The following is a 10,879-nucleotide window of genomic DNA, read 5'->3' as shown; positions in this document are numbered from 1 at the left end:
AAGCTTTTTTTTTTTTTTGAAGAAAAAGCTTTGTTGTGTTATATTGATTTTTTTTAAAAATTTAATTGTGTCGTATATATCGGAAGTATATCAAACCATCTTTGCTAGAGGACAGACTTATTTGGAAACATACCAATGGCAATTACTCTACCTCGAGGGCCGCTCAAGTGTTAAGCAAAGCTTCACCCTTCTCAAGCGCTAATTCCAGGATTTGGAGTCTAATTTGGTCGCTCAAAGTTCCTCCAAAAATTCTGTCTTTCATGTGGAAAGTGGCCTGGGGAATTCTACCTACAAACCTCTTCTTAAACAGAAGGTTATCATATATCAACGACAGGTGCCCTTGGTGCAATAATATGGAGGAATCGCTCTCGCATTTATTCTGGAATTGCACTCTGGCTAATTGGACTTGGAATTATATTAGCTCCTGGTGGTCGATAAATTCTCTTTCGTTTAAAAGCAGACCTTTCAGCATTCCATATTTGCTTTCTTTGAAACCTCAACGGCATGTGAGCAAGATTTGGCGTATGGTTGTGTCAGCTTCTTTGTGGTCCATCTGGCTCGCTAGAAACGATTTTGTTTTTAACAAGTCAAAGATTAATGAAAAAGAGCTCACTCGTTTGATTTTCATTAGGATCTCAAAATGGGGAAGTGCCTCGAAGATTATGCCCTTCGGGTCTGATCCTCTATGGAATATTAATCCGGTTGGTGCAATTAACGTTCATCATTTTAGGGATATGACAAATTTTTGGAAATTTAAACAGGAGGTGTATAGTACGGTTTGCATGGTGGATGCTGCATGGCTTGCTACGTCCGACGGAAGTATAAAAGGTGGCATAGGTGGGATTATTAAAAATAAGTGCGGGCAGATTTTGTATTGTTTCTCAGCTCCGTCTTATGGATACACTATCCATGAAGCCGAAATAGAAGCAATTCTGCATGTTCTATCAGTTTTCAGGTCAAACCCTTGCCTCATGCATAATTCAGTTATTTGCTCGGACTCAGTGGTAGCAATTAATGCAATCTCGGCGGGTTTGGAATATTCGTTCCCTCTTTTAGTTCCAGATTTTAGCATTAATGAGATATTCCAAAATTCTGTTTGCCTTAATTTCGTTCCTTCTGATCTTAATGATGAAGCTGATCAATTGGCAAAAGATGGACTTAATAGGGATCAGTTTAGTGCTTTCTGGTCAGCACAGGTGTTTTAATGATAGTCTGGCTCTCTCTCTTTGGACAAAGTGTGTTGGATACTCTATCTTTTTCCCGGGCTTGTTTACAGTGTTTTCTTTTTTTCAAATCTGATAGCTGTTTATCGGGTCAGTTTTGATATGACTGGTTAGGTAGCCTAGCCTGCTGCTCTATTTCTGATTTCTCAAGATTTCACTCCTTGGGGCGGCTTCTTTCCGGGCTATCTCCAGTCCCTATGCTTGTACACTGCGGTTTTTGTCCCTTCTGTACCTCTTTTGGGTATATTTTAGTTTGCTGCAGTGTTTTTAGTCTTTCCAGCTCATCTTTTTCTCTAGGGTTTAGGGTTTTTCTCCTACTTAGTCTCCTCTTCGCTCTTCTTTTTCTCTTTGTGTTTTCTCTTCCATCTTTCTCTCATCTGCTCCTTCCTTCCGTCTTTTCCATGGAGCATATCTGGGATATTCCTGACCCTGATTTCTACAAGATTAACGTTCACTGCGCTATAGTTCGTAACCCGCTCCCTAATGGCAACTCAGTTGCTGTAGGCGTTGTGGTCAGAAATGAATGGGGTGAAGACCTTTGGAAAGCCATGGGTCCTTTGAACCATCTCACTAAAGAACAGGCCATCATGGCTGGAATTCAGGCAGCGTGCGTCGAAGCTCAGAAGAGAGGGTGGGACTTGACTCTCATCGAGACTGATAACAGAGATATCTATGATTTTATTACCATGCAGGAGCATATTGTTATTCCTGATAATCTGCTGGAAGCTCTAAGGCTTTTCAACTCGGTGCAGGCAAATCATTTTGTTGATGAGAAGACTGACAGGCAAATCATTTGTGTTCCTGTGCACATGAACTCAGTTGCGAAATACATGGCGGAATACGCCTTATCCAACATGAACTCTTTCGCCGAAATCCCTGGTTCTTTTGGGGATTTTCAGTTCTTTCTCGATAGGGATATGGGCATGGTGGTCGCTTTTCCTCCGATCGATATCGAACCTTTCTCTGGAAATGGAGAGGTCATCGATGTTCCAGCCCCACCTCCTCCTGCCCTAAAAAGGTTGAGGGAGTTCGATATTGAAGACTTTCTTGACTTCAACAGCCCTGCTATGGTTCCCCCGGTTGCTCCAAAGGTTTTGGCGAACTTGGATGGGAATTCTCCTGGGGGCTCAAACTCTTTGGCTGTGGTAAACGAGGGTAAGATGAAATGCAAGGGCAAAATGTTTCAGGGTTATGCTTTTAATGACAATGGCTTCATCTCTTCAAAAGCTGTGGGCATTTTAAATTCGGGTTGCCTCTCTTCTTTTGCGCCCACTTTTGCTAATGAGGTCGTGAACCTTGAGGCCCCTGTTGGGAAGGGTTTGTTTGCAAAAGATGTTCTCCACCATGTATGCTTGGACTCTCTCAATGTCATCTCTGCAATCTTGAATCCCCCTGTCTCTCCTCCTCCTTTGCCTGAAGCTGCTGGTATTCTTATGCCTGTGGACCAGATGCTCATCTGCATGGGTTTTGATTCTTCCTCTCCTTTGCATGCTCCTAAGAAAGCTCGTCGTGCTGCTAGTGTTTGACAGCTCTTGGTCTTCTAATGCTTTCTTTGCTTAGGTGCCTTAGTATATTACTTTGCTTTTGCTCTAGTCTGTTAGTTTTAGCTTGCTGTCTCAGTTTCTGTTTGGATCTGATGTTTTCTCGGGGGCTCTTCCGTTGTAGCCTTATTCTGTACGTAGGGTTAGTCTAGGGCGGGCGTATGCCTTTTTGGGGCTGTTGGTTGCTTCTTTTGTAATCTCTTTTGTAAGATTTCCCGAGAATATATATATTTCCCTGCTTATCAAAAAAAAAACCATCTTTGCTTTTTAGGATCTACTAGCCTTTAACCCGTGCTTTGCACGGGCGCATATATAATTCGTAATTTATTAATTATAATTTAAATCTCAACACCATTTTATTAGTATTTTAGTATTAATAATTTGGATTTTAGTTAAATTATATTAATCAACTGATTATATCTTCTAATGAAAATTTAGCTTTCACAATTTATTATCTATCTATAATTATTTTTCTGATATTAATATGTGATAGTTTATTATTCAATTAATTTTAAATCAAAATTTTCATATTTCATATATTTTCATATGTTACGTAATGGTTCGTGTTTGTAATGAAATAGAACACGTTAGAGTTAAATTTCGAGTAGAATACGTTATAATTAAAAAGTAGCGTCTCTAATTATTTATATGTATTTTAGACAAAAGATATTCAAAATTGTATATTTATAATTAGTTATACATTTATCTATAAATTTTTTTTAATATTAATATATGTTATTAACAGTAGTTTCATCTTTTTCAACTAATTATAAATTATATTTAAAAAGATATTAATATACATAAAGAGTGTTTTTAGTATATGAAACTGTTTAATAGCTATCTACATGTTGTAGACTTTTAGTTTTAGAGGAGAGTACCAAACCAAAATTTTGTACGACTACAAATTATACCTATGTTGGCTTTTTATAGTACTAGCCTTTAACCCGTGCGAAGCACGGGCGGGTATAGAATTCGTAATTTATTAATTGTAATTTAAATTTTAACGTCATCATATTAGTATTTTAGAATTGATGAAGAGGATTTTAACCTGAATATATTTACCAACTGTTTATATTTTTTGGACAACTACAAATTATACCAATATCGATTTATTATGATATAGTATATAAATTATATTTAAAAGAATAATGGTGGAATTTTTATCTTGTACTATATCTCAAGTGTTTGTCATTTAAACGGTATAAAACTCTTTAATATTGTAAGAGTAAGAGAAGTTTACATGTGACAGACTTGTAGTTACAAAAGAGATGACCAAACCAAAATTTTGTACGACTACAAATTATACCTATGTTGGCTTATTATAGTATAGTATAGATAGTATAGATTACATATTTGAGTAACATAATTCTTCATATTAGTTTGGTAAAATTACCGGCAACAGTGTGTGGATTCCTATGCTCGGTATGTTGGTGGGAAAATAATTATTTTTTAGAAATCGGGATTGTTAAATTATTTTTTCAGAAAAATAATTTTATTTAGTTACATCCGATTTCAATTTAAAAAATGAATCAGAATTTGTATCGATTTTATGTAGTTGTATACTCCCTCGTCCACGGGACGCGGCACGAACTTTAATATTCTTTTAAAGTTGTGTAATTTATTTTTAATTTTTTTTTTCTTAATTAAAGTTTGGGTGTTAAATTTTTATTCAGAAGGAAAAATCTCAAAAATAAGTTACGGAACTATATTTTATAAGAGTATTGAAATGCGTGTGGAGCAGTTGAAAATAAACGTATATAATTAAATGGGACAGATGAAGTATTAACCTGTAGTATTAAAAAAGAATAACACTTTTCTTAAATATTTTTAATATTTTGGGATAATCGCAAAACTTTTATCGTATGATTATATTATTATAATATGCCTCTTAGAGTCTTAGTACACTTCATTTGTATATGTTTTTGTATTTTCTTTAATAGTTGTACTTCTAAAATGATAAAGATCACGTGAATTTATTATAAAAAATATTTTAATTATTATATATAACAATTCTATTCTTGATTTTAATTAAATATATCTGTTTTTAAACATACAATCAATTGCTCTCAAAAAAAAAAACATACAATCAATCAATATTTATGATTTGTTTTAGTAGAGAAAATTACGCCGCGCGGCCATCATTTCTATTAAAAATCATATTTTGCAATATTAATAAAATTCTTTTTGAAAATTTTTAACCTTAAAAAGAATAACTTTCTGTGTTTGTGAGTCTGTGACAAACACGCACAGCAGGCCAGCAGGAACACAATTGAAAGTCGGAAAATATTTATAGCCGAAAAGACGGTAGAAAGGAGCCGCAATTCCGACATATCTGCCGCTGTAAGTCTTTCTTTCTATGATTTGTATTCTATGTACTGGTGGAAGATGAAGATGCTTAGTTGTAATACTCGTATGTTGTTTTCTAGATACAAATTGCAAAACCCCCTATGCTTCATTACTAAATGCAACACTTTCAAATTCTACTTTTCTACAAGTGCAATAACAGATTCGTCGTCAATAGCAGATTGTTTACCATTAACCCGTAAACCAAACCAAACGTACCCGGTATATCGTGAACGCGGAATAGAATCATCAAGTGGAGCTGATTCTTTTGTTAAACTGTTTCAACAATTTGGATTTTCTGATACACATATTACTCGAATTTTGTCCAAACAACCGGCCATACTTGCGTACCGACCTCAAAAGTACCTGAAACCGAAGCTCGATTTCCTGATTTCGGTTACCTCTTGTGAAACAGATGTGGTGAACATAGTCACCAAAAACCCCTTTATTCTCACTAGGAGTCTTGATAATCACCTGCGACCCCTTTTCGATTCCCTTAAGTCTGCTGCAGGGAGTAACGAAAATGCAGCTGCGGTTATCAAATGCAACCCTTTTATGCTTTCGTTTTGCAACTCTTCGTCTTTCGTCAGGAATGTTCAGTTTTTACAAACAGTTGGTGTGCCGCGCAATCAGATATTGAAAATGATCACTAAATATGGTCAATCTGTTGGGGTGAAGCATGATAAATTTTGTAAAGTTGTACTAAAGGTTAAGGATATGGGTTTTGATTTGTCTTCGTCTTATTTTCGGGAAGCAGTGCTGTGCTTGAGTTTTTTGACCGAATCTGCTTGGGAATCTAGATGTGAGGTTTATAGAAGCTTTGGTCTCTCTAATCACGATATCATCACTATGTTCAAAAAGCAACCTGCTGTCATGAGTTTTTCGGAGAAAAGAATTTGGGAAATGTTGGACTTCTTTGTTCATAGATTGCGATGGAGTCCATCTAGGTTGTCAACTACACCTAATGTTTTTTTATTTGGCTTAGAGAAGAGAATTATTCCACGTTGTTCAGTTCTGCAAGCTTTGGTGTCAAATAAATGTGACATAAAGGATATCATGCTACAAACAATATTGAAAATGGATGAAAGCAGGTTCTTGAAGACCTTTGTCACTAAATATGAGGATAAAGTTCCTGAGATAATGGATGCATACCAAGGTAAGTTGACATTTGGTGACTACAATTTCGAATCAGAAAGTAAGGGTAAGATTAAAATCATCAATAGTAACAGAACCATCTCTACTATGGCAACAACGGATTCTTTAGCTTTATCTCCCCTATTGCTCGAGCAATCCTCTGATGAGAAGGGACACGAGTCAGTTATTAAATTATTTAAATCATTTGGATTCTCTGAAAACCATGTTGCTAGAATCGTTCGTAAACAACCAAGCATCATTTCCTTCCATCCTCAGAAGTCTGTTAAGCCAAAGCTTGATTATCTGTTTTCTATCACCCAATCACGATCAGAAGTATTCGATGTAGTCGCCAAAAACCCTGTTATACTCGGAAGAAGTTTAAAGAATCACATAATACCCTTTTTCACCTCACTTGGAACGCTGACGGGTAATGACCAACATGTGTTTGCTGCAATTAAACGCAACCCATATTTGCTTTCAAATTGTGTTTCAACAACTTTCTTGCACAATATTGACTTTCTGCAAAAACTTGGGGTGCCCCAAATTCAGATAATGAAACTTATCACCGAATATGGTCAATCAATAGGGGGGAGTCATGCAAAATTCCGTAAAGTTGTGCTGAAGGTCAAGGATATGGGGTTTGATCTTTCTTCATCGTGTTTTCTCGATGCAGTTCGATCCTTTAGTTTTTTATCGGACTTGGCTTGGGAATCTAGATGTGAGATGCTTAGAAGCTTCGGTTTCTCTGATCATGATATCAGTTCCATGGCCAAGAAGCAACCTGTTATCATGAATTTTTCTGAGAGAAGAATGCGGGACCTGTTGGAGTTCTTTGTTCAGAAATTGCGATGGAGTGCAACTAAGTTGTCAACTTCACCTAATATTCTTAGGTACAGCTTAGAAAAGAGGATTATTCCAAGGTGCTCGGTTCTGCAAGCCTTAGCGTTAAATAATTGCAACAGCAAGAGGTTGTTGCTAACATATATAGTGAAAATGACTGAAAGCAGGTTTCTGGAACGCTTCGTCACTGCATATAAGGATGAAGTTCCTGAGGTAATGGATGCGTACCGAGGTAAGTTGAGATTTGATGAATTCAATTTTGAAAGTGAAAGCTAAATTTAGGGCTTACTATGGACTTAGAGACACTTATCTCTTTCTTACTTGAAAATTATCGATTCAGTGAATCTCCACCATGTGGTATGCTAATCATCTGGATACAATTATGTTCCTGCTCACTTCACTAAAATTCACAAAGATAACGATAGGCTTGTGTATTTTGCAAAGCAATATAATCGAATTATGGGTCACACACAGTACGTCCTAGATATGGTAGCACATAGAGCATGGGATTTTGTTCTTTTATGATAGGCACAATTTTTTGTGACTTTCTAAAAATTTGTTATTGCAAGAATTTATGATTTCCTGGTGCATGATGGAGTAGTTGTCGGGCACAATGAAACTGGTAAGAATGTAAGGTCTTTGTCAAAGAAAGAAAAGAAAAGGAACAATAGTGTTGATGAATTACTTTCATGTTAAATGACCTTTTCTATACTAAAAACTTTGCTTGCACTCATATGTGATACTTGATTTTATTCTTCTTCTTAATGCTGAAAGAATTTCTTTGATAATGAATTTTTTAGGTCTGTTAGTTGGAATATTATGAGAAATGCTAACCTTTCTGTAACATTTAGATGTCCACAGTGAATATATTAATTTAAAGGCCCTGGTTCGCCTGAAAAAGAAAAAGGCCCTGTTAGATTGAGAACTCTTTTTTAACCTGAGAATTTGATAACTCTTTGGGGCTGTTTGGTTTAACTTAAAAGAAGTGCTTATTGATTATAAGTGAGAAATTATTTACAAGTAAAAAGTAACATTTAATTTATGTGTTTGGATAAATTGTTTTTGGATTTACAACTTATCAGGTGTAATAATTATTAATATAATAATAAATTATTATCTAATTATCTTTTAAAGTGGTCATTTACACTTCTGTAAAATCAAATTTCAAAAATAAAAATAAGCTACTAAAAAAGGCAGGATTTTCAACTTCTCATCTTCTGTGACTTATTAGTCAGAAGTTAACTTCTAAGTTCTTTACGCAAATGGTACAAATAAGCTGCTTCTAACTTATAAGCCCAGAAGCTGGGCTTTTAAGCCCAGCCAAACACATCCCGCTAAAATGAAATTGAAATTTATTTTTGCTTTACTATATAATTAAGCTGAACTTTTTTTTTTTTTTAATTTTCTCATTGTTGATAATTAAGTACAAATATGCACTCATTAATCGGGCAAGCTGGCAGACTACGCTATGAGTTCATATATACAAGTTACTCTGACCTTTTCTATACGTCAATCAATAATCTGGACTGGCAGTAACCTGATGAAATTTGACTGTAGAGAAAGATCAATCTTCTTAGAGGAGTTTTGCATCTTATAATTTTAAAATCTTCAGTTACTTTGCATTGAAACCATCCTAGTATAGTTTGCAGAATCCTAGTATGTGAAACATTAGTTTTTTCGTTTGTTTGGCAACTTTGCACAGTGAATAGTGTTCTGTAGTTACAAATGTTTTGAGTAAATGTAGTGAAAAGTGTTTTGTAATTTTGCTAAGTGAACTGTGAAACGCTGATAATAGGTTATGTTTGTTTCGTTAGTTTGCATAGTAAGTAAACAATGTCTTAATTTGCTTAAATGTTGTAGATAATGTTCTTAAGGTGTTGGTTTATTGGCACTGGAAGTGTTGGTTAGGTAAATTGGGGATTCGTGAGCGCGTAAAATAGTGCTTGAATTAATTTTGTTATATATTACAGGCTCAGCATTATACAACAAGTGGACGACTCTATATTTATAAAGGATCTTGTAAATGTATTTTGTACTCTATAAAGTCGTATGTAGTTGTGACTTAAATGTATTGATAAAAATACTGGCTCGTGTGAATTAGTCGGAGGATAGGGAAAGACGGCCCGGGAGTATAATAAAAAGGAAGAGCAATAATCAGAACTATGAGCATCCAAAATAGGGAAGAAGGTAGAGATGGGTGATGTAGATGATAGAGTTCAAAAGTGGACAATGCAATTTATGCTAAAAACGAATTACAAAATAAATGCACGTATGGTATAATAGTTGTAGAAGATTTGACAGGTTCATTCTGTTTGAGTTCCTTTAACTAAAGTCTAGTTAATGGGAATTCAGATGAATGTTTAGGATACAGAAGTTTATTATCAAAACATGATATCTAGCTGGACTTAGGAGTCATAACCAAGCATACATATTTGGACATCGTGATACTTTAAAATGCAAATTCCTGTCACAATCCAAATCATAACTATAAATTTCGTGACTTGAATACAAATAAAACTTGCATTGTCAAAAAATGTCTAACTTAAACTTCTGAAAACAATTGAATTGGAATGTAGCCGGTGATATCATATTTTATATTATTTTATTTTTTGAAAGAGAATAACGAGTTAAGTTTAGGTGTTTTTCTGTCCCGTCCGGACCAAGCCTGTTTGGTTCGCTTGTTCACTCATGATCCGTCCTTTATTTGGTTCTTGGGTTCTAAACTCGGCTGAATATCTTATTGATCAAGCTCCAGCCTCCAAGTAAGAAAGTTGCTTTGGATATTCTAGCATCCTTTGCATTTACAAGCTGGCAAATATGGATGGCTAGGAATGCGGTTTTTTTTTTTTTTTCCCCCTCAAAATAGATTATCACTTGATGTTATTTTCTGCTCTGATATTCATGAACCTGCCACTAAATCAGCTGTTCCACAGCAGGGGTCTCTAACTCTAAGGGTCCTCCTTGGCATTTTGCAGTCATCATTGAGACATTAGATCCTTTGTTTCCGTTGTTAATGTCGTTACGTTTTATTTGTAGGCTTTACAGGGGTGATTATGATTGAATTTCGCTGTGTTCTAGTCGGAAACAGGATTTGGCTTGCTCTTGCAATGTCAAGAATTACAACTATAATCTACTTTTTGGATTTGAAATATAAAACTGATGATCAAATTTTGTAATAATTATTGATATAGTGTTATACTTAAAATTTTGTAAAAGAACTTAATTATAATTTATACCACATTTCAATTTACTTCTATTTAATTAGTTTAATAAACAAAACTTTAAACACTACATGAACAATAGTAGTACAATATATAAACTATTTTGGTGACCCGAATTATTCTATAAAATTAAAAGGCTATTAAGTTTGAATCCAGAGACAATCTGATTTGATGAAGGGATTATAATTTGAATCGAGTATTTGAAATTCGATTTTAATAACCAACTCAAATTGTTTGAACTTGATAATTTTGTTTCAGTGTACAGATAATTTTATATTTAAATGCCAGGAAAATAAATTTTAAATTTATCCTATTAATGTTCAAACTATAATCGGAAGAATTGAATTTTGTTAACCTGCCGACTGACAAAGCCCTGTTAGACATAAATATAGAGTAGTAGTATTACACAAGTGTATGAGTGCATCTGGATTCAATATGATCTGGGTTAACCCTAAATTTTAACGGAATCTGAACGAAATTATCATATCTTTCAACGAAAAAATCACTGATTCTAAAATATTTAACATTTAATAATGTTTTTCTGTTGAATATATACACAGTTTGTAATCATTACCGT

General features: G+C 34.6%; 2 protein-coding genes across 2 annotated transcripts; both read left to right on the top strand.

Moving 5' to 3' along the window:
* The first annotated feature begins 353 nt into the window (after nt 1-353).
* On the top strand, nt 354-1,205 carry LOC108198396 (uncharacterized). The gene has a single exon (XM_017366151.1). It carries the CDS (start codon nt 354-356, stop codon nt 1,203-1,205), a length of 852 nt encoding a protein of 283 aa, XP_017221640.1.
* A 3,793-nt stretch (nt 1,206-4,998) lies between these two features.
* LOC108199961 (uncharacterized) lies at nt 4,999-9,152 on the top strand. Its single transcript, XM_017367993.2, has one exon. The coding sequence runs from the start codon at nt 5,135-5,137 to the stop codon at nt 7,355-7,357; it is 2,223 nt and encodes a 740-aa protein (XP_017223482.1). The 5' UTR covers nt 4,999-5,134; the 3' UTR covers nt 7,358-9,152.
* Nucleotides 9,153-10,879: the final 1,727 nt, after the last annotated feature.

Source organism: Daucus carota, chromosome 8, assembly GCF_001625215.2.
Source record: "Daucus carota subsp. sativus chromosome 8, DH1 v3.0, whole genome shotgun sequence".
Lineage (NCBI taxonomy): Eukaryota > Viridiplantae > Streptophyta > Magnoliopsida > Apiales > Apiaceae > Daucus > Daucus carota.
Note: the sequence above shows the minus strand (reverse complement) of the source record. Positions and strands in the feature narration are given on the sequence as shown.